We start from the raw sequence: 24,629 nt of genomic DNA on the forward strand, positions 1-24,629 counted from the left end.
CTTTTGTTCAGATGAAATATTATTCAGAACTGGAAAACACTTTATTTTATTTGATGACATTGGTGCAGTTCAAGAGAGTCTCATAAGTCAACGACAGCAGTTTTTCTCTACAAGCAAATGTGTGTGAAGCAGAAAGACACAGCATCTTCATTCAAAACACAAGGTGGGTGATTTTCATTCTCCTTTTCTGCCTCTGAATCGAGATCGGGTGTCCAGCTAGAATGACAAAAGAACAGAGAATTTTAATATAAAAAGACATCTTTCCCATCTCAGCATGTGCTCTAAAAACTACTTTAAAATGACAAAGGTATTTCATGAAATGTTTATGAAAACTTTACAATGGAAATTGGAAAAATGTAAAAAATTAAATTTATATTATTGGCAGATTTTTTTTTAATGACCGTTGTTATTTATTGCACTATCGCAGTGTCTATTTAGACCAATGGTCTCAAACTCAATTCCTGGAAGGCCACAACTCTGCATAGTTTAGCTTCAACCAGCCTCAACTGTCACCTGGGGCCTGTTTCAGTAAGGTGGTTCAACCAACTCGAAGTTTAAACTTGAACTATAACCTTTTACACGTTTAAAGGGTCACGAAACACCAAAACACATTTTTTGAGCTATTGACAGTCGTATATGTGTCCCACACTGCTAAAAACACTATTAGGACACTTATATCTCACTAAAAAGTGTAAATTGGTTGTTTTTGCGTTATTTCAAGCAAATTCGTACTGGACGTCAGTGCCAGAGTGTCTTATTACGTCTTACAGTGTGATGCATTAATGTATGAGTAAAGCTTGGTTCAAACCAATCAGCGCGCTCTATTGTGCAACTTCATTAATATTCATTACTGTCAGTGTTTAGACGACAGAGACGCCACGTTGAGCGTGAAGTGTTGCTTTTATAGTTTGCTGCCGTTAGGTTTTGTTTACATTTTCTCTCTGTGAGAGCTCAGCTGGAGTCACGTGTGGATTAACAGTGTACGCGACGCTCGACAACACCTGAGAGTTTACCTGAGAGCTGTTCTCATCTGCAAACGCTGAGATCCGCATTCGTTTGTAGTCTCCTCTTAATAAAGATGCAGCTCTAGTTGCTGGTGATTGTCCTGTCTCTACAGATTTGGTAAGTGAGCGACCAGTGCTCTTTATTTTTTCAGTTTGTTCGTATCGAACAAACTATTGCACCGAGTGTAAACATGTTAGCACCACAACCAAACTTTAACCTCGTGTAGGATTTTTGCTGTATTTTGTGACCGGAATAACACACGCGGCTTTCTGACGCTACCTGCCGTGTGCATCTAAGTTTCCAGGAAATGCTGAGTTTTTTTTTTCTCTCATTCGCCGTGCGGTATCCAACATTGCATGAAAAATACACGCTTAGAGCAGTTCCTCGGATCAAATATCTTGTTTGTCGCGAGGGACATGAATGAATTCCCTGAATGAAAGAGCCAAACTGCAGTTAAAGTCCACCATTTAATAATTTGGCAAATAATTCGACAACAGATGTCAACGTAAACACAGTCACTTTGTCCCCTGTGTGTGTGTATTTTGACTCTAACACTCAGCACGCCCAAATAGACACTCCCACACCATGCCTCTTTTCTTCCTCCGACACTCCCCCCTAAACAAAGCTGGACACGTCCACTTTTCTGACTTTTTCCAAAGTAGAGGTGTGAAAAACACCCTGCTGAAACGAGGGAGTTTCATGGCCCTTTAAACTTGAGTTGATTTACCGAGAATAAAAACTCAAGAGTTTTCAGTTTTATAACAGCTGAACTGAGTTGAGTCAATCAACTTGGAGTTAACCAACTCAAACTCCGTTTAAAAGGTTTGTTAACTACATTAACGATTCTTTTGAAAAACGACAAAGCTCACACAAACATTAATTTGGTTATGAAAAGAAGTATGCACTAATAACCCTCTCACAATGAAAAAACTCGTACATCTGTGCTTCTCACGCAAAGCTCAGTAATCTCTGAAACAAACAAATTCTGGAACATAAACTGCTTCGGAGCAGGTTATCTTCAGAGAGTAAAGTTGCTAAGTTAGTTAACACACCCCAACAGTTAACTCCATTTTTAAAACCAAAAGCTGAAGTTATCCACCCACTTACTCTTAAACTTAACCAGGTATGTCACATAACCTGCTTTCTGGAATACACCCCTGGTGCTGTTTGCATTATCCGGTATTGTTAGCTGAAGGGAACATCATTGCTGAAGTGTCTTTTAAGAGTCAACACCTTTAAGGACTGCCCACTGAATGCCTATTAAATATCATCCAATACTGCTCTAAATAGACTTGGATGACTGCAGCACAACCAGCATGTTCGCAATAAAGAATCCTGCTTGAAGAACACCTAAGTGTTTGCTTGGTCTGTGCATTGATAAGGAAAAAGATGTCACTTCTGAGTTTCCTACAACACCAACTCTTCTCAGCAAACACCACCAAACTGAGCCTACAGTTCACACAGATTCAACTACTGAAAAAAGGAGAAAATAAAGGTTGGGTGCCTGGTTTTGGGTTTTAATTTCTGCTGCAGTACACAGATTAATCAATATTTGCCGTCATTTAATGACCACAGTGTGCATTTCTTGTGATGCTACTTTAAGCAAGATAATGCACCATATCACATAGCTCAAATTGTCAATGTCAAACTGTTTCCAGAACAACTTAGTTCCCTAAACTCGAATGACTTCTCAACCTATATCAGTTTTTCCCCAACCCTGTTCCTGAAGGCTCACCGACGGTACACATTTTTAACCTCTAATCAAACACACCTGAATCAACTGCGGAGACACCAAAACCTGAAACGAATGTGTCCGATAGGGGAAACATCCAAAATATGTGCTGTCTGTGAGCCTCCAGGAACACAGTTGGGGAAAAACTTCTACAAGTTGAGATCTGGACATTTAAGGGTCTTGGATGTGCAGCCGAAAAATCTGAATCCCTGCGATTACCTCAAGTCAACATGGACCAAAATCTATAAGGTATGTTTTCAGCACTTTAGAATTACGGCTGTTTCTAACAGCAAAATGGCCTCTAACTCGGTGTTAGCAAACTGAACCTATTGTAGTGGCCGGTGAATGTACAGTATATCCAGGTTGCCAAGTCTGTGATTTTCCTGGGGAATTTAGCTACTTTTAATCATTTCCTGCGGGCTGTTTTTTTCTCTCCAGGTTCATTTTTTGATATATTGTGTCAATTACATGTCATCCTATGATGCTAAAACTAAGTAAGGTCACTTCCACCAGAGTTGTTCTGCATTTGCACTAATCCACGGATCACCAAACTTGTTTCTGGAGGGCCGGTGTCCTGCAGATTTTAGCTCCAACCCTAATCAAACACACCTGAACCTAATCAAGGTCTTACTAGGTATACTTGAAACACCCAGGCAGGTGTGTTGAGGCAAGTTGGAGCTAAATGCTGCAGGTCACCGGACCTCCAGGAACGAGATTGGTGACCCCTGCACTAATCCTTTACATTTTGAACTAAACAGCACCACACCAGAGAGAGAGACAACACCCAAAAGCTGAAAACACTGTCATCCTTTACTCACCCTCAAGTGCTTCCAAACCTGTCTGAGTTTCTATCTTCTGTCAAACACAAAAGAAGATATTTTGAAAGATTTTGGAAACCTGTAACCTTTGACTTCCATAGTAGTGGTTATAAGCTTATTTCAAAATATCTTTTTTTGTGTGTTCAACAGAGAAAAGAAACTTGATTTGGAACGATTCAAGAGTGAGTGAATTTTCATTTTTGGGTGAACTATGCCTTTAAGGAAGTTTTCCATGATAAAATAATCCTTATAATAACTAATATATTGTTTATATTCAATTAGAAAACTAAGTAATGCATAATGTCAAATGTATTTTATTAATGGCTGGTGGCATATATTTTTGGGCTAGTTTCAAGCTATTTGGACATTGTATTTATTTAGGTTTTCACAGCAAAATTTGCTCAGAAAACCTACATAAATACAAATGTTTCAAATCGAAATCATAATTAAATCATGAGCTTTAGTGGATCATAGGGCTGCTCCATTATGGGAAAAATCATAATCAAGATTATTTTGGTCAAAATTGTAATCAAGATTATTCAAAACGATTATCAGTTAAAATCAAAATTATTCGTCCTCTTGTGAATTATTTTATATATATATATATATATATATATATATATATATATATATATATATATATATATATATATATATATATAAATTTTTCCCAAATAATGTTGAACAGATTCAGGAATTTTTCGCAGTATTTCCTACAATATTTTTTTTTCTTCTGGAGAAAGGTTTATTTGTTTATTTTGGCTAGAATAAAAGCAGTTTAAATTTTTTTTAAATCTATTTTAAGGTCAATATTATTAGCCCCCTTAAGCTATATATAACTTTAATCAATGCAGAAATAACTACGGTTATACATTGACTTGCCTAATTATCCTAACCAGGCCCGGATTAAGAACTCAGGGGCCCCTGGGCTCATTGTCTTGTTAGGCCCCCTAACCGGCCGCACCCCTATAGTTGAATTTAAAAATAAGAATAATATAATAATTTTAAAATAAAATGAAAACAGAAAATGGGGAGAAGGGTCGCTAAAAAATTTAGAAGGGCTAATAATTTTGACTTAAACTGGAAACATTTAGTTATTTTCCTCCCTGTAAATAAGAAAAAGGAAATAAATACAATAGAATAACATATAAAACACACTGTTCTATAAGCATCTTCACTGTAAGAAAAACTTTATAATAGCTACAAAAGTCCTTCAGTCAGGGATTGGATCGCACCACCCTCGGGTCGACCATCTGTTTCGGTAATATATAGCAAACTTAATGATCACATTGCAAAGCCTCTCTCTATCAAACTTATATGGAATAGTGAACTAACAGATTTGAACTTTTCGATTGACTGGGACAGGATGTGGTCTAACCTAATGTTAACCTCTAAACACTTAGCTCATCGTCTTATTCATTTCAAAGTTATACATAGAGCATACACGACTCCTTATAAGAGATTTAAAATGAAACTGCAGTCTAACTACAACTGTCATATCTGTAACACTGTATCCTCTGGTAATGTTTTGGGAATGTCCAATTGTTGCCGACCTGTGGTCTCATGTAAATTCTGTTTAGTTTCTTTTTACCACAAGTTGATTATGTGTCTAATCCTGGTGTATGTCTTCTCAATGATGATACAAATTTCTGTACAAGTACACTAAAGAAGAGAATGTTGTTTGCTGGTTTTACAGCTGCAAAGAAGACAATCATACAAAATTGGTTTACTCCACACATGTGTGCAAAAAATATTTGGATTCATAGCCTTCTTAAAATAGTGACTTGTGAAGCTTTAATAGCACAAATTAATAAGGCTAGACCTAGTACCATTGATGCATGGCAATGCTTTTCTTCCAGCATTTTGGACTATCTAAAGAAATGACCATGTAAAGTTTTTTTTTTTTTTTTTTCTTAATGTAAATCTTTCAGATTGAAAATTCTTGAAACGTCTGTTGCTCCCCCTCCCCTGTTTGGTTGTTTGAATGTCTTTTAGTTATGTTAATCTAAAGTCAATAAAACGATCACAAAAAAAAGTCCTTCAGTCAGGAGCAGTGAGGGATTTTCTCCATTTGTTGTTTGATTAATGATTAAAACATTCGGCAGCAGGAATATTGTGCGCTGTTACATTTTTTGTTTATGATTTCTCCTTCACGTGTCTTTTCATTCTCAACTCGTTTGTTAATTACACAAATGAGGGTTAATATGAATAATCGCTAAACACCGCATTTTGACAACTATTTGACCATCAAAGCGCTCATGATGACTTTAGATGTGTGTGCTCTGCTCATCCTTGAGGCTGAGCGTAACACACAACAGCATGCGATCTCTCTCGCGCTTTTAAAAACAAGAATGATTCAAATGTACGGCAATGCCGCATTCTGTGCTGCAAACGTTACATTACAGTACATGCTTTCAGTAATGTTCACATGAAACTGAGCTTTGCAAAGCAACAAATGTGTAAAACTGGAAAGGGGACGGTATATGATGCAATAATCCTTTCATCTCCATTAATGCTTTTTTTATAATCGTTAGAAGCCAAAATCAAAACTGAATTTTCGATTAATTGCACAGCCCTAGTGGATCAAATAAATTAATTAAATCTGTCAAACCTGGTACAACCATGGTACTTTTTCTAAAGCAGTTCAGACAAGTAAATTGCACACATTTGACCGGAGATTTACTGACCATGGATCTCTTGCACTCAAAGAAAGCCACCTGTATGCTTCTGCAATGTCCTTCCTTCAGACACTCGCTGGGCTTCTTGCCTTCCTGTGGACAAACAGATACCAGCATATTTTAGACAATTGTGGGGAAATGCCTGACAATGAACTTTAGATTGTGTGACTGGCCACTGATTGCATATAAGGTTGAAGTCAAAATTATTACCCCCCTTTGAATTAAAATAAATAAAATGTATATTTCCCAAAAAATGTTTAACAGAGCAGGGAAATTTTCACAGTATGTCTGATAATATTTTTCCTTCTGGAGAAAGTCTTTGTGTTTTATTTTAGCAAAAATAAAAGCAGCTTTTAATTTTTTTATGAACCATTTTAAGGTCAAAATTATTAGCCCCTTTAAGCTATTTTTTTTTCCGATAGTCTACACAGAATAAACCAACGTTATACAATAACTTGCCTAATTACCGCAAACCCCTCAGTAAATTTGTAGTTGCGCCCCCGGGTGTAAGAACCAAAAGTGGCTCATATTAAAATGAATTTAAATATTAATTTGGCTATTGTGTTATCCATGAATTTTCAATAAAATGTACTTTTTTACAGCAAAGGCTAGACAAATCATGAAGTTGTTTTTGTTAATTGTATTATGTTTTATTTTTATTCATTCATTTTATTATTCAAATGGCCAAATTCTGATTGAGGAAATTAGGCCAGTTTGTTATTTGCCTAATAACGTTAGATGACAATATCCATTTTTCATTTATATTAAAACAATTTACGTTTTTTAATGATGCAATATTATGTAATAAATTTGTATTTTAAAAATAAGTATTATTCATATTTATTTATTGTAAATATTGACGAAATATTTTGGTTCTTAAAAAAAGTGGTTATGACCAATGACTAATCTAGCTAAAAATAGTGCTAAAAAGTCAAACGCAGAATTGAAATCCTATAAATAAATGGAAAATTAGGTGAAGAACTGCAAAAAGGTCCACATTTTGAAAAAATACACCCCTTTTACCAGAAACAAACCATTTTACGAAAGCTAATCGTGGATTTTCTACGAGATAAACTGAAGTTTACAGTTTTTTAATCCTTGATAGCCACACATTTAACGTGCTTTTGCTAAACTAACCACAGTCAAACATTTGTCGTCAAAATGTGGTAATACAAGTTGTAATAAATGCACCAAAAACATGTCTACCACACGTTTACGATAATAAAAAAGGTTTTAACTTTCGTCAGGGGTTGACAGCTCACTGCTGTTTTGATAAATGTGATGTTACCTTCACTACACAGTCATGCTGAAGGAGACAGGCTTTAAAATCTTCTCTTAATCCAGAGCAGGCGCGGCCGTCATCCTCTTTATCTTCATAATATTTGGGCATCCTGCAGAGCTTTCATCCGAGCACAATAAAGCGAAATATTAGAGTAGGAATTTGGTAAAAACGACTAAACAAACTACAGGTATGTCAAACGCGAGATTATTATGAAAGCGGCCATTTTAAATATGACGTATATTCGGAAGTGGTACATTCATGCACTGTGGGAATTGTAGTTCGCAAGTGTTTAACATCTCCGCGAGCATTTATTAAAGTGATAGTACTCTTATAATGACAATGTACTCGCCCTCAAGTGGTTCCAAACGAGTTTCTTTATTCTGCTGAACATAAAAGAAGATATTCTGAAAAAAAAATGAAAACGGGAAACGAAAAAAGTAGGAAAGACTGTCAAAATATCTCCAACCCAACACAGGTTTGAAAAAAGGTGGAGGGTGAATAAATGAAATAATTCTCAGTTTTGTCTGTACTATCATTTTAAAAAGAGAAATAATAATGTAAAATAATGCTACACCGTTCACAATCTGCGCTGTTTTCAGTTGTATTATGTAAGTGTTTGACGGTCATACAGTGTAAGGTACTTCTATTCACCAAGAGATGGCGGTAAAATTACGTTTGTCTCATATGTTTTGACAATAAAACCACATTTTTAATAACCTTTTAAAACACAACCATGTTTCCAACACACACCTCTGATACACCATTGTAATCAATCTGCCAAAAATAATTTAACATAAACCATGGTTAATGTTTATTAAACTAGGATTAATTAAGCTGTCAAAAAAAAGTGTTTAGCGTTGACAAATTGTAAGGTCTTCAGGCTGTTCATAATTCTGTCTCATGTTACCCGTACAAAATCAAACCTTGGTTCTACTTCACAAAAAAATAAACAATCAAACAAACAAATGTCATTAGTGAAACTAGTAATTTAAATGCTAACCAATAGTAAAAAATCCAAGATTACTAGGCCTACACTATTGCTATATTAAAACAAGGATTATTTAATGTAGACTATTAATTTATGGATAATTTAATTTGAATTCAAAGTGTCAGTTGAACCTATGATTTGGGAGGAAAAATAGGGTTTTCATCCAAGCCGTGGTACACTGGACCAGCTCTATACGCTTACCAGGGTGCTCGAGGCTTCATGGGAGTATGCCCAACCAGTCCACGTGTTTTGTGGACTTTGCAAAGGCATTCGACCATGTTCTTCGTGGCATTCTGTGGAGGATACTCTGGTAGTATGGGGTCAGAAGTGCTCTATTAAGAGCCGTCTCGTCCCTGTGTGAACAGACTAGGAGTTTGGTTTGGATTGCCGGCAATAAGTCAGACTTGTTTCCAGTGCATGTTGGACTCTGGCAGTGCTGCCCTTTGTTACCAATTCTGTTCATAATTTTTATAGACAGAATTTCAAAGTGCACCCTTGGGCTGGAGGAAGTCCGGATCAGGGACCACAGCATTTCATCTCTTTTTCACAGACGATGTTGTTCTGTTGGCTTCATCAAATATGGACCTTTAGCATGCACTGGGGTGGTTTGCTGCTGAGTGTGACACGGCTGGGATGAGAATGAGCACCTCCAAGTCTGAGGCTATGGTGCTCCACTGGAAAAAGGTGGTTTGCCATCTACAGGTTGGATGAAAGTGCTTTCCCCAGGTGGAGGAGTTCAAGTATCTCAGGGTTCCGTTCATGAGTAGGGGAAGAATGGAACGTGAGATTGACAGGCGAATTGGTTCAGCGGCAGCAGTAATGTGGTCGATGTACCGGCCCGTTGTGTTAAAGAAGGAGTTGAGCCAAAAGGCAAATCTCTCGATTTATCGGTAAATCTACGTTCCTACTCTCTCCTATGGTCATGAGCTTTGGGTCATGATGGAATGGACAAGATCTCAGATACAAGCGGCTGAAGTGAGATTCCTTCGCAGGGTGGTAGGGTGCAACCTTGTAGATAGTGTGAGGAGCAGTCACCCGGGAGGAGCTTGGAGTAGAGCCGCTCCTCCACATCGAGAGAAGTCAGCTGAGGTGGCTTGGGCATCTGTTTCAGATGCCTCCTGGACACCTACCTAGGGAGGTGTTCCAGGCATGTCTTACCTGGAGGAGACCCAGGACACGCTGGAGGCACTATGTCTCTTGGCTGGCCCGGGAAAGCATCGGGATCCCCCTGGAGGAGCTGAAGGAAGTGTCTGAGGAGATGGAAATTTAGGGTTCTCTGATAAGACTGCTGCCCCCGCAACCCGGTCCCAAAAAGCAGTTGAAAATGAATGAATAAATGATAAAGTATTAAGTGTTCATGGTTTAAAGTCATGAAATGGCTTTCAAGAAGTTTCTAGTTTGCAAATGCTGCGGTGTTTAATATTTAATTGTGTCTAATGAACTTTCACAAATTCTTAATGGGGCCAAACACGGACACAATACAAGACACAATATAACTATAAGAAATCACTTTTACACCTTATAAAATCATAATTTATTCATAATTTACATAATTTATTCAGAAATTTAAAACATAATTCACCTAAAAAAAGGAAATGCATCCTTCAATTAGCCAACATGATTGCACTTTATAAATTAAACGAGCAATGAAGGGGCAACACGGAAACATGAAACAATGAATGACCACGTTTGTGTTGAACCGGTTTATTGAAATCAATGTCAGAGCTGGAGAAAGACAGATGAAGGCACATGAAAGTCCAGACTGCACGTTTCATGTCTGATTCATCTCAATGCAAGACAGAAGGGTGAACACGCGCTCGTCCCAGATGGAGAACTGCCCACCCTGCTGAAAAAAAAAGCAGCTTAAACCAGCCTAAGTTTGTTTGGTTTATGATGATTTGAACTAAATGTGTTGAATATAAAGCTTAGGTTTTGTTTTTCACTTTTATTAATATATTGATTGCTTTTCTTATTAATGAAATAAATTTGAGTAACTGTAGAGGGGTTTTCTACCCCTGGCGCTCAAACTCCATTTATTTACCGCTTTTTGGCCATTTCCAGCCTGGTCTTAGCTGGTCAGGCTGGGAGATGACCAGCTAAAACCAGCTTGACCAGCTTAGTCAGGCTGGGAGTCCAGCCAAAACCAGCTATTTCCAGTTTAAACCAGGATGGTGTTGGCTCAATGGTCTCAAATTCAATTCCTGGAGGGCCACAGCTCTGCATAGTTTAGCTCCAACCACCTTCAACACACAACTGCTTAATGGTCACTAATAGTGTTGATCACCATGATTAGTTGGATCAGCTGTGTTTGATTAAGGTGGGAGCAAAACTGTGCAGAGCTGCAGCCATCCAGGAATCCAGTTTGAGGCCTATGTTTTAGCTGGTCATTCCAGCTAAGACCAAGGTGGAAATTGGTGAAACCAACCTGGAAATGGCCAAAACCTCTCTAAAACCAGGCTGGTCCATCAGCTAAAACCAGCCTAGGCTAATATAAGCTGTTTCTTTCAGCAGGGCAATGAGAGCTTAACTAGAGGACAACAGATCACTGAGCACAAACCTGACTTCAAATAACAGGCAGCAATTCGGCAGACCACAGAGAAAGACCAATCGTCCATCTCATGGAAGCCTGGACCAGACCGAGGGTTTACCTCAGAAACAAACTGTAAACAATTGTTTATGACAGTACATTGGCTTTCAGTTACAAAACACACACGCTGCAGCTCACAACCAGCTCCGAGTAGTCACAGAAACGAGATTGGGATAAAGTCGGTTTTATATTCGCACATTCAGACGTTCTCCTTAATAATATAATTTCAGAAAAGTAATTTAATAGTGTATCTAAAGTATCTAAATAGTGAAATCATATAATCAGCCAACGACTATCAAAGTAAAGCACTGCACACAGCCAATTAAATAGTGCTAATGTTGTTCTGAAGTCATACTTGCATGCGATTTCAGACCGAATATTCAAATTTAGTTAAAAACAAAGTTAAAAATGAATGTGCCAATATAAAACAGACTTTACCTCAATAGAAACGAGGGTGATATGCTCTGATACTTGAACACGTTATGTCTGGCTGAACTAAAACTTCCTTCTTATTAAAGATATTTATATATACAATCACATGAGATGAGAGCACTTTGGAAATCTGTACAGCAGTTACTTCACCACCGGGTCTTTATGCCAGGAGCTACCGGCAAAATAGCGTAACCGTAGCTTTACAATGTAATAAATGTAGAGGCAGCTTTTTCCATTGGAAATCTACGGTCCTGCTGATATTTTGCTCCTGACCAGGTCCACACAGAATCCGCACATTAATGATGTGAATGTCATGAAGAAAGTTCTACACATAGATTCTTTTATTGTTATGGAGCGCCTAAAGGTGCAAAAGGTGATGGGGAAAATGCAACGGTGGTCAAAACTAGTAAACATTGGGATGTTTTTTGCCTCCAAAAACACGACCGTGTTTAATGAAACATGCAGATGTTACTTATCTGTAATATTTGGTGTGTCTGGCAGCGGCTTATCTACTAGCATAATGTCCATATTTCCTGAGAGGTTTGAATTCAATGAAAGAACATGATCATTTTGACAGTGAAGTTGGTAAGGAAAATGACCTAAATCTCCTTACGCCAGCTCTAGTTTATAAAGCATATTTCACTCATTTTATGAATATTATTAATTTAGCTTAACTTTAACATCTAAACTTTCTTAAACGGTTAGTTCACCCAAAAATAAAAAAATCCCCTGAGACTATTGTTTATCTTCAGAACACAAATTAAGATATTTTAGATGAAATCTGAGAGCTCCCTCATCCTCCATAGACAGCCTAGAACAGGAGCTAACATTCCAAGACAAACACGTGACGTCAGTGGTTTAACGGTAATCATACAAAGCTCCAAGAACACTTTTGTGTGCCAAACATAAAAATAAAAACAGTTAATATGACTTTGTTCCCACAATATTTGCTCTTTCATTTAGGGGAGCATGTGTACTACAGAAATTACAATCCAATACAAAATGTTTGGTGCGCAAAAGTCTTTTGAGAGTCACATGTGTGAAGATGTTTTTGGTTCCTTTTCTGGACTTCTCATGATCCTTGTTGTCTGAGGAAGATGCTTTAGGATTTCATCTAAAATATCTTAATTTATGTTCTGAATATGAACGAATGTCTCAGGTGATTGGACTGAAATGAGGATCAGTAATCAATAACAGACTGCTTATATTGGGGGTAACTAACACTTTAAATATGCCAAATGTTCAAATAATTTTGGCCATAACGTACAGAAAGGATGATAAGATGGATTTTTATAATGAAAACCATTTTAATGATTTGCTCATAACAGTATTGCTTCCCTTAACAAACTTTTGTTTGCATTTTAAGAGTCTGTTTCCTCTAAGAAATGTTGCATATGCTCGTGAAAGCTTTATTTTCATTTGTTTTTGTTTACAAGAGAGTACAGTATTCCCTTAATAAACGTTGCATGTTCATCTGTTCCCCCCAAAAATGGTGTATTGTGAATGGTGTTCACAAATGTAATTCAATCTACTTTGAATTCGTCTGTAACGTATCATATTTCTCAAAGAAATGTGTTGCAATTTCTTTAAAGTACTGTTGCGTAGTTTTATCTGAGATGAGACACAATAAATTTGAGAGAAAGCTAAATGGAAACATTTTCAAATGCTTTGAAATGCAGTCTATTTTTTCCCCATCACCATGCTCCTTTAGCAGCTTGTGATTGTGCTTTCAGCTACTGTTAAAGCCAAGCACATCACCCACATCTTCTTTATTAATCACTTTTTACCCCTCATAATCTGCAGATTCCATCTGGACTTAATCAAGACTCGCTGAACATTCAGATTCTCGTGATACAGCATAGAAAGGAGCACATTTCCTGACAGGCATGATGAAAGTGGACTATTCGAGATGGAAATGCTCAACGGAAAAACGAAAACGACAAGATTCTGGAACATAAACACGAACATGCCATGCTCTAAACTTCAAGATCCTACTTAAATCAAGCATACGGAGATTTGTCCAATAGTATGATTTAAGCGTTTTGACACAGGGGCGCGAGGCAGTCCTTCACCAGGCCCTCTAGGGGTCGCTGGAGGTTAAGGCACAGAAGTGGACGTTCGGCACCCCCTTCACAAACACACAAACAACAACCATCTTCACTTCAATAAATTCTCTGCCACATCCAATCAATATAAAATAAAAGCATTTACAAATTAAAAGACTTGTTTCAAATAAATTAATTCACCTTCATAGATCGTCAAAAAATGAGAACAGCAATTAAAAACCTTCAGATCGAAAGCCATGACTGATTGGTAGACATTAAACCCACACGAAGGAAGAAAAGCCACTCCTGGTGGCCGAAGATATGATGTTTGTTTTCTAGAAACGCCTTTTTAAAGTTTGGCAAAGCAGTCAACGATTACTCTCTCTCTGAAATGTTCTTCATAGAGTGTCAAATATCAATAACCTAAAATCTAAAAATCATCCCAGTCGTTCACCTTTCGGCTGAAACCCAGCCGTGGAGATTGAGGTCAGTTTCAGTTCTGCATCAGTAGGGCACATCCACTCGTCCTCCAGCACTCAACGCTAAATTCAAACTTTCATGAGAGCGTCGATGATTGCAAATTCTTCACGACACTAATTCAGTGTCTGGAACAAAAAAAAAAGACTTCTTTTCTGTACAGTAGTAGTCACATTCACACCCAACTCAGGGAAGAGTAGAAGGGGAAAGGAGAGAGTGACAAAGCTACCGGAGGAAAAAGTGAAGCGGTGAAGACCAAGAATCCAGGATCCTCAACACACTCTGATAAAAGTCACTGTGGATTTAAGCAGCAAGTCTCCATCCAGATGACCAGAGGCCTTCAGGCTGTTATCCAGGTATTCTCTTGATATGGATCTGACAAAAGACATAAATATGACAATCAAGTTAAAGAAATTGTTGCTAAATGTGTTATCACAGAATTCATTGCCATTACATATATATATATATATATATATATATATATATATATATATATATATATATATATATATATATATATATATATATATATATATTTTTTTTTTTTTTTTTTTTCCTTAAAGTGATTGAAAACAAAAGATAATGCCAGAATAATCAAAGATTTTTTTTGAGAATTTTTTAAATTAATTTCTAGACAGTCAAAAGTTTATATACATTTCCTTGGTATTTTTTAGCTTTGCTTTTAAACTGTATAACTTTGGTCAAATGTTTTGGGTATCCTTCCACAAGCTTCTCACAATAGTTTGAAGGAATTTTGGCCCATTCCTCCTGACAGAATTGGTGTTACCAAGTCAGATTTGTAGGCTGTCTTGCTCGCACAAGCTTTTTCTACTCTGCTCACAAATTTTCTATAGGAATGAGATCAGGGCTTTGTGATGGCCACTCCAAAACATTCACTCTGTTGTCCTTAAAGCACATTTTACTAATTTGGCAGTATGCTTAGGGTCATGGTCTGTTTGGAAGACCCAGTTGTGGCCAAGGGGAATAGGTAAAACGGTGTGGATGTGGATCATTTTAGTTCTAAAATGACATTTTAACACTAAGACGTATTAGTGTAAACAAGGCCTGAGTGTGTATTTTTTGCGAGCGGGTAAAAAATAATATTAAAAAAGTATCAATAATAATAAAAAAGTATCAATTTCCAGCATCAAGCAGCATAAAAATCTGTTTTTACGTCTAAACAATGAATGGAAGCGATTAATACCGGAAGTCTCGAGCCGAAATGATTAAAATGGCTGCGCCCGCTCGTGCGCGAAGATTAAGGTGAATACCGGCCCATGCCTAATGCAATGAGAGCTTAACATTGATCCATACTTACAGAAGTACATAAAAACAAAAGTCAAAATAATGAAGAGAATAGGACCTATATAGTTACAGCACAGTAAAATCTTTACTCTGATACACCACCATCCAGCTCAAGCCCAGAAAACAGCAAACAGACCTCGCTAATAATGGCCCAGACAGCAGAGTCTTTCTGGACGGACAGACGAACAGCCACCACAGGGTTAAAAACAGCTTCCACAGTCCCCTCAGCCACTCCATTCTCAAACTGAGCTGAAGAACAGAGAGAAAACACAGAAATACTGTCAGTCTCAAAGAGAAGAGCAGACTATGTAAAACAATCTCAAAGAGAAGAGCAGACTATATAAAAACATAGTTTTCTTATATAACATTATAAAACTTTTTTAATATCATATATAACTAAGTTTTTATTTTGAAAACAAAAGTTACACTGGGACCTGGGGTCCGTTCTTCGTACCTCGCTTAAATGATCTAAGTTGATTTAGCAGATCCTGGATCTTTTGATCTTGATAACTGATCTCTGGCTAATTTGGTTAATCAAACAAGTTGGCGAATCAGCTTAAAATGTCTGGATGAACTGATCTGAGATCGCTGCGTGTGTTGTGAGGGACAGATTTATCGATCCTCGAAATCATGCAGAGCAGCGTAATGACATCATCTGATTAATATTCAATTATCCATGACATGTTAGCAAAATTGCTAACATAACTTTCCACGTTTGTTGTGAGCTGCAGGCTTTACCCTTTCATGTGTCAAGAGTATTCATCATGTATTTCAATGCATATCAATGTATTTAGTTTTACATTTAGAGAAGATTTTCTTTATTATAGTAGACTATAGGCCTACTCAAGTTATTTTTAATCGCCAAAAGGAATAACTATAAATTAATTTTGCATCAAAAAAGCATTTTGATATCGGTAAAGGTGTCAATCACCTGCATATTAGTGATTAAAACACGTGCATGACTGCATAAATTATTATCCTTTTTTTAAGTCGAATATTGTGCAAGTACGCGTTAGCATCTAAAAAGTTCATATTAATAAATTTTCTCTTTAAACCACCAGGTGGCGGTCTTTTACTTTTATTTCAGAGTGCAGATTTTTATACAGTTTCTATATATATATATATATATATATATATATATATATATATATATATATATATATATATATATATATATATATATATATATATATAAGTCTCAGATGAGTTTTGAAGAAGGAAACGATCCTGGAACATGTCAAATCGTCAACATCCAAATCCAGCTAATCGAGTAATCCACATACAAAGAACGGACCCCTAGACTACTTTTAAAAAGTATTCATTTCTATCCCCACCAAAAACAAAATCATCATTTTATTCTACATGGATGAAATAAATGGATCAAAAGTGACTGTATGGTTAAAGTTGGGCACCATTTCTTGATGCCTCACCGCTGTTAGACTTGATGAGTCTTGCTGATTATTTTGCATGTTAACTGTTAGTATTGGCAGTCGTTTATTATTATTTTCTTGTTACTTTCTCTTGTTTTTATTCAGATATTTAATTCGTTATTCATATGTTTTAATGTTTTTGCGTTATTTCTGGACTTTGTGACTTTTATTTATTAATTTAACTTCAAGTCTCTAACTCTACCTTTATTTAACATTAATATGATAACGGTGGTGCAGTGTTTTCCAGTACTGGGTTGCAGCTGGAATGGCATCTGCTGTGTAAAACATATGTTGGATAAGTTGGCGGTTCATTCCGCTGTGGTGACCGCTGATAAATAAGGGACTAAGCCGAAGGGAAATGATTGAATTGTTTTAAAACAAAAATCCATAATTATAATCCAGACAAAATCCATTTTACAGTTTTCAACCATTTTCCCCCACAGCTGTATATAAAACAAGTCAAAATGAGATTGAGAAAAGTGTGATGTTTCCTCATGCTGAGAGAAAAGTATTGAGCACAAGCTGAATGAATGGGTGTCATCGTTTTAAAGAGGTACCAACATTTACATTCAAAGCAGAACAATCATTTGCTTTAAGTGTGAAACTGCTGATGTGAGCATTAATGGAACGACTCACCGAGTCTGTAAAAGCGATCCTCTGTTCTTTTGTATTTCTCTTTGGTCTTCAACTCGCCGTCCTGCAAAAGATACATACTGTAACATCCTCATTTGGTGGCACTTACAGAGTCTGAGAGGGACTAGCATTATGCTAATAACATCAGACACAAGTGTGGGCGTAATGTTTGTATACTTTGATTAAAAAAAAAAAAAAACATAACCAAAAACACGATATTTACACAAACCGTGATGAATTACAGTCTAGTTTATTCATGGAAAGACTTCTAGGACAAACATCAAAGCGCATTTGAAGCTCTGTATCACAGCAGGATGACAGTTCACTGGCTCATTACCGCAGCAGCTCAACCTGTCATTGACTAAGGCTATGTTTACACTACTGCTTTTATGTTTTCAAATGATTTTAGCTAAGGTTAAGCCAAGCATTCACACTTCTGCAGAGTTTACAAACCTTGGAAATGGCTGCAGACTCTTTTAATTGTTCAAAAACCTGACCAAAAAGCATTAAGGGAGTGTCAGAATCAAATTTTGCTATTTCAAGGACGGAAAAATCCGCTCTAGCGCATGGTCTAACAGGGTTGAGCTTATTCTCTTAATGAGTTATGGGTCTGTTTTGAGCATAAACCAATCAGAGTATCATCTTCCATTCCCTTTAAGAGTCAGTTGCATCGCGCCATAGCGCATTTGCCTTTTACATGGCAGACTTTGTTAGTGGAAAAACTGAACTCTTCACTAATGAGAAAACAGTTAAACAGAGCATCTGCAGTGTGAGGGTAAAGAATGAGCCTCCTCTATTTAGCCTCTTTATTTTCACTTTCACTCTCGTGGATAGGGAAAGGTGTTGTACGCACCGACATCCATTAGCCTACATAATTAATTCTGTTTGTTAAGCGCAAAGATTTGTTTCAAAACTATTTCTAAATTCAGGTCTAATTTCCAGCAAACGAATAAATTAACAATAATAATGAAGTGTGTTCAAATAATTATATCCTCATACATGAACGCAGAAGATAAATTGCCGTAAAGACTGATGTGAGACGCCTACTAAAGCCAATCAGAACATTTAGACGCATTCACATCCGCACTGTTTATGAAAATAAAAGCCTTTGAATATTTTTCCAGACACATTTAGCTGCTAGATGATAGTCAGATAACGTTTCTATGTTCCTTCTTAAAGGGCCACGAAACCCTTTAGTTTGAAAAAGTCAGGAAAGTGGGCGTGTCCAGCTATGTTTAGAGGGGAGTGTCGGAGGAGGGAAAGAGGGAAGGTGCATAAAAATGGGTTTGAATAAAGGGTTTGAATTTGCATATATAATTTGCATATATAAATTTTTTTGCTGAAAAGTATCGGTTTAGGCACCGGTATCGTTTTAAAAGTATCGATTTAGCATTGGCATTGGAAAAAACCAAACGATACCCAACTCTACTCCTCAAAGGGTGTTAGTTCAGCATCCCCTGTTCCCCTGCCTGTTTGGTCCACACTTGGTGTGCCGCTGTTCTCCTCGTTACCTGCACCTTCACATCGAACCATTTCTTTTTGAATTCGTTTACAGAGCAATGTTCAGCCCCCACTTCGTTAACCGCGTCAGCTAAACTCTCCCACTCTATTTTTTTCTTTTGTTATTAATTGCGGAGGACAAATGTGCGAATAACAGTTTTTCTCCGGTCTACCTTTGATAGGAGCACCTCCAATTCACGTTCAGTGAAGTTTCTCTTCTTGCTTTTGCCATTGCTTTTTCGTTTGATTTTGCCAGAGTGAAGTCATTACCATATTTATTAGGGGGAGGAGGCAGGGAGGGGTTTTGTTCTCGTGCATGTGTGCTCAGTTTCACGTTAATTCGGATGCACACAAGTACGTACGTACGCAAGTCTTTGTACATGAGGCCCCTGGTTACTTCAGTCATGTAGCGTAGACATCTTTTCTGAACTTTATTAGAAGCAACAGTATGGACAAGGATCATTTTCACGTTAAAATGAAAACACGTAAATATAGCCTAAAATTAGCCCTGGTCTTAGCATCTGCAAGATACCTACGCCAAACCTGTCGCCCCAAGACTTGTTTGGACATTTACAGCAAACCATCTCTTTCTAATTGAGAATGTGTTGTAGGTGTTGGTGTTTTATTTGTTACCGAAAAGGGCAGGATCTCGACAGTAGTGTTCTCGATTTTGTCTCCTGGGTGCTCCTGGTTTCCACTGCGAAAAAGGAACCTGCCAATCAAAAGCTGATTGTTAATGAATATGCATGTACAGGCCACAAGCTCATGAATATTCGTCAACACGCATGTACAAACGCTGGCAGGACATAGACAAGAAGAACTGTTCTTAACTTCCACAGCTTGAACGTACACTGATAAGGGGGCTCTACATAGGACACTATGTGGGCCGCTAATTAAATCCAGTCACACGCAAGTAAACCGACGCTTCATCTTGTTAGCACGGTTTCTACTCAGACAAATACTTTGAACGGGTCAAGACGAGGAAAATTAATGTGCGAACAGCATGACTATCTGTCCGCATCGGTTTCTTAATTAGCCATTGTCTCTCTGATGTATTCGCTAGAAGGAATCGACTGCAAGGATAGTTTAATGTTCCTGGTCTATTGCTAGACAGTTCTGGGCCTTCAGAAATTGGGTAAAAACTGAATATACTGGTAGTTTATAATAACCCTTTCCAACCAGAATGTATTTGAAGTCTTTGTGATGGTAAAGGGGAAGATTCAGAATCATTACTTCAGTCTGCCTTCAGGAATCATTATAATATCAAACATTGCTCAATGTTATTGAAACAGACACTCAAGATGGCCTACTAGAGAAGAATCTGTCATTATTTATTCAACCTCAGATTATAAAAATGCTGGAGCACAATTTATAAAATCATATTTTAAAGGTCCAGTTAAAATAAAACATTTTATTTTTAGACGTTAGCATCAGGATATCTGTAAGCTAGTGTGCTATAAAACAGTGACAAAATTTGCGTATATAGACATAAACATCTAAAGCTTGCAGTTTGTCACTTCCATTTTTTTATTCATGTCCCTTCATACTTCCTTATCAAATCTTGACCAACCAAATACTTTGTAGTATCTGACATAGGGCTGCACAATTCTGGCTAAAATGAAAATCACGATTTTTTTGTAGTCCACAATTTTCTCACGATTCTGTAGATGTAAAATAAAGGTTAATATGAGTAGGCTATTATTACTGTTACTTCAAACATATGGTAGAACAACAATAATAATATTAGGTCTACATTTCGCAACACTGTTGGTTTAAAATGCTACAATTTGTATAGACTTGGAAAGGTGGACTTGAACACACTTTAAGGCCCAATCCCAATTCTACCCCTTAGCCCTCCCCTTATACCCTTACCCCTCGCTTTCCGTGTGCCCGTGAAGGGGTAGTGGTGTCCCAATTCTCTTTAGCTTGAAGGCGTAGGGCTAAGGGCAAGGGGTATACACCCCTTCAAACGAAGATTTTTTAGTACCACACTCGAAAACAAGGGGTAAGAAAAATTTCCCAGAATACACTAGCTCCAGCTGCACCCTGAAGTAAGGAGATCCACTAATTAGTATTTTTTGTCATTATTACGAATTTTCAAAACAAACAAAGACATGTTTTAATAAATTCAAAAAACGTTAAAATAAAAACCGCTAAAATTCGCAATCTATAATCCCTAATAATAACTCCTGTACAGCAGTCCCACAACATTCTGACACTCAATGACACTGAAATACCCTGTCAGTAATGTCTAATGGCTGAGAACGAGCCTTTTACAGTGTCTACTATTTACAGTTTCTACATTCATTCTTCCATGGCGGGGCGTTTATTTGAGAGCGCACATGAAGATCTGCGCGCTTCTGAATCGGCTTATATTTGAGATGGCGTGCAAGAAGTTTTGTGCACGAGCAGGAGCACGAGATTCGCATGCTCGTAGGCTATTACATAAATGCCATCCCGACTTCTAATACTGCGCTCACGACATTTGTCATTGAAATAATAACGCCACAGGTAGTCGGTAGATCTGTGTAAAAAAAAGGCCTGCCGCCACAGCTGGAAAAAATCCTAGAGGAAACACTGTGGTGTGTTTACATAGATGAATATGACCACTGTGTTAATGTGCAGTATAGTTATGATCTTATTGCCATATTAGGCTGTTATGATTACATGATATATCCCTTCAGTGATTTCCGGAAGACAAATACCAAAAACGACACAACTGGAATAACTACAGCAGTCGCGATCGTCTGATCTCATATAAAGCAAGAGATCGCGAGGACATATGATGACGTGTGCAGGTGCTGTAGTGCTTCCCTTTAACCCTGGAATGTAAGGGCAAAGGGGAAGGGCTAGGGGTACAAAAATACAATTGGGATTGGGCCTAACACTTAACAGTTAACAACATTCTGTTGAAATTTTTTAACTTTTAAATGATACTAATGGCGAGGGAGTGGCACAGTAGGTAGTGCTTTCGCCTCACAGCAAAAAGGTCGCTGGTTCGAACCTCGGCTCAGTTGGCGTTTCTGTGTGGAGTTTGCATGTTCTCCCTGCCTTTGCATGGGTTTCATCCGGGTGCACCGGTTTCCCTCACAGTCCAAAGACATGCGGTAGAAGTGAATTGGGTAGGCTAAATTGTCCGTAGTGTATGGGTGTGTGTGTGAATGTGTGTGTGGATGTTTCCCAGAGATGGGTTACGGCTGGAAGGGCATCCGCTGTGTAAAAACTTGCTGGATAAGTTGGCGGTTCATTCCGCTGTGGCGACCCCGGATTAATAAAAGGAATAAGCCGACAAGAAAATGAATGAATGAATGATACTAACTGGGAATTGTTACAATCGTTTTCGCATACTGTTTTTCTTTAGTTGACTCTATCAAGTTTATTTGCAATTTGCTTTGGATAACAGCATATTCCAAACCATTAAATATAAATGATAACAGAAGTATGTTCAAATTTAGCATCAATTTCAAACTATAAAAGTAAACGAATCAAGTCATTAACCACTTTAACTCCTGGTATAGAAAATGTAACATTTAATCAAGCTTCTAAACATTTTATTTGGCACCAAAGTGTTGCTAAAAACACACAAAACTAAAATCTAATATACTGACCCAAATCTGACAAGCAAATAAAAAAAAAAATTTCATCTCTAAATATAATTCTCTCTCTCTCTCTGAGTAATGAATATCTGCTCAGCAGAGTTTCCTCCTTTCTGTTTCTTCCTCTCCAGAGGTTTTTTGGTTGCAGCATCTTATTTTAGAAGTGTTTCATTAGGCACCTCTTCTTCCCTGTAAGGACAGCAAGACGTGTGAGTGACGTCTCTTGATTACAGTGACTGCCAACATTGCTTCTAGAAAAGGTGATGCTTACAGAAATGCCTTATTTTCACTGAGCAGTGTGGTACAGTTTAGTACAGTGCACTATGGTTTGGTACGGGTCACCCTGATCAGGCTTGTGTTTCCACTGCTGGTTGATAAACATGGTGTATGGAAGAAAGTTGCAATCGACGTCACGTTTCGCATCTTTTGCGAACTAAAGTTCCTTATTTCCTACAGTATGTAAACGATCAACAAACAAGCACAAATAGAGAGAGGAATGTGTGCTTTCCACACATTTAGAATCAATGTGTGGACTCTAGAACAGTCCCATAAACAACAATGGAGGACTTAAAGCGGATTCGGTTCTTGCTTCTTCATATTTGGTTGTTTGTCAAAAGAAGAAACAAGTTTTGTTTAAATATGTAATAGCTGTGCATTATTGTATTATAACGCGTAACGTTTTGACTTTATTTAAAAATAGCACTGTGTTGTCGTTGTTTTGTCTTGTTGCAGGCAGGTGATAATTCTCTATAACACCATGTCCTAAATATATGCGACACAACAAGATTCCAGCGAAGACCGATTTGGCTGTCCACAGCAAATACGACACGACAGAAACATTTAAATACCAGAGCCATTCAGAAGTACAGAACAGTGCGCTGCACTCCCAACCAAAGGGGAGGAGTGAGGAGACTATAAAAAAAAAAAGAATGTAAGGATGTTGCCAGAATGGCTTTTTGGTTTCTTTTCTTGTGCATCCAAGCCACTACCTCCCCATATGGAGAGTTTTCAGCATGAGAGGGTAATAGGGCTGCTCGATTAGGGGAAAAATCATTATCACGATTATTTTGGTCATAATTGTAATCACGATTATTCAAAACGATTATCAGTTGAAGTCAAAATTATTCTTCCTTAGGTGTATTTACTTTAATATATAAATATTTCCCAATTGATGTTTAACAGACTTTTTTTTTTTTTTTACAGTATTTCCTATAATATTTTATTTTATATTTATTTTATTTTCTTCTGGAGAAAGGCTTATTTGTTTTGTTTCAGCTAGAATAAAAGCAGGTTTGAATATTTTGAAACCTATTTTAGTAGCTCGATATTATTAGCCCCTTTAAGCAATATATATGTTTGATTGTCTGCAGAAGAAACTACTGTTATACAATGACTTGTCTATTTACCCTAATGTCACTGTAAGCTGAATATTTTAAAAAACATCTAGTAAAATATAATGTGCTGTCATCGTAGCAAAGATAAAAGAAATCAGTTATTAGAAATGAGATATTAAATCTGTTATGTTTAAACTGTGCTTTAAGCATCTTCACTGTATTTTTGATTTTATTATTGATTAATAATAAAAACAGTCGGCAGCAGCAGGAATACCGCACGCTGTCACTTTAAGAATCGTGCGGCTCTGATATGGTTTCTCTTTCTCGTGTCTTTTGATTCTCAACTTGTTTGTTTATTACACAAATGAGGGTTAATATGAATAATCACTAAACACCGCGCTCTGACACAAATGTGCATGTATTTCACCATTAAAGCGCTCACATTAAGATCGCGTTAAATGTGTGTGTGCGCTCTGCTGTCCAAGGCTAAGTGTGGCGCGTGCGCAAACACACACACGCTACCTGTCCGAGGCTAAGCGTGGATGATGTGCATCCCGTGCTGCAAAAGTTACATTACAGCACATGCTTTTAGTCATTTTCACGTGGAACTAAGCTTTGCAGAGGCACTTTTCTCAAAGAGTTTTCACACGTGTACAACTGGAAAGAGGGCGGTACGTGATGGAATAATCGTTTATCTCGATTAATGGTTTTTCATAATCGTTAAAAGCCAAAATCGAAATCGGATTTTCGATTAATTGCACAGCCCTAGGGGGTAATGTAGTCATCC

At 37.4% G+C, this 24,629-nt stretch overlaps 2 protein-coding genes across 4 annotated transcripts in view; both read right to left on the minus strand.

Moving 5' to 3' along the window:
- Position 1: 1 nt before the first annotated feature.
- Positions 2–7,762, minus strand: coa5 (cytochrome C oxidase assembly factor 5). Its single transcript, NM_001161497.2, has 3 exons — positions 7,522–7,762; positions 6,243–6,326; positions 2–216 (listed from the first exon to the last, which is right to left on the minus strand). The coding sequence occupies exons 1-3, from the start codon at positions 7,621–7,623 to the stop codon at positions 175–177; spliced, it is 228 nt and encodes a 75-aa protein (NP_001154969.1). The 5' UTR covers positions 7,624–7,762; the 3' UTR covers positions 2–174.
- Positions 7,763–10,191: 2,429 nt separating this feature from the next.
- Positions 10,192–24,629, minus strand: part of mgat4a (alpha-1,3-mannosyl-glycoprotein 4-beta-N-acetylglucosaminyltransferase A) — a 122,140-nt gene continuing 107,702 nt past the window's right edge. For all 3 annotated transcript variants that reach the window (XM_068223540.1, XM_686404.8, XM_073912456.1), the window contains 4 exons: positions 19,546–19,624; positions 17,416–17,476; positions 15,486–15,598; positions 10,192–14,419 (listed from right to left, as the gene is read on the minus strand). In XM_068223540.1, coding sequence (XP_068079641.1) covers positions 14,393–14,419; positions 15,486–15,598; positions 17,416–17,476; positions 19,546–19,624 — 280 coding nt within the window. In that variant the 3' untranslated portion in view covers positions 10,192–14,392. The remainder of the gene's footprint in view (positions 14,420–15,485; positions 15,599–17,415; positions 17,477–19,545; positions 19,625–24,629) is intronic.

Source organism: Danio rerio, chromosome 9 (genome assembly GCF_049306965.1).
Source record: "Danio rerio strain Tuebingen ecotype United States chromosome 9, GRCz12tu, whole genome shotgun sequence".
Taxonomy (NCBI): domain Eukaryota; kingdom Metazoa; phylum Chordata; class Actinopteri; order Cypriniformes; family Danionidae; genus Danio; species Danio rerio.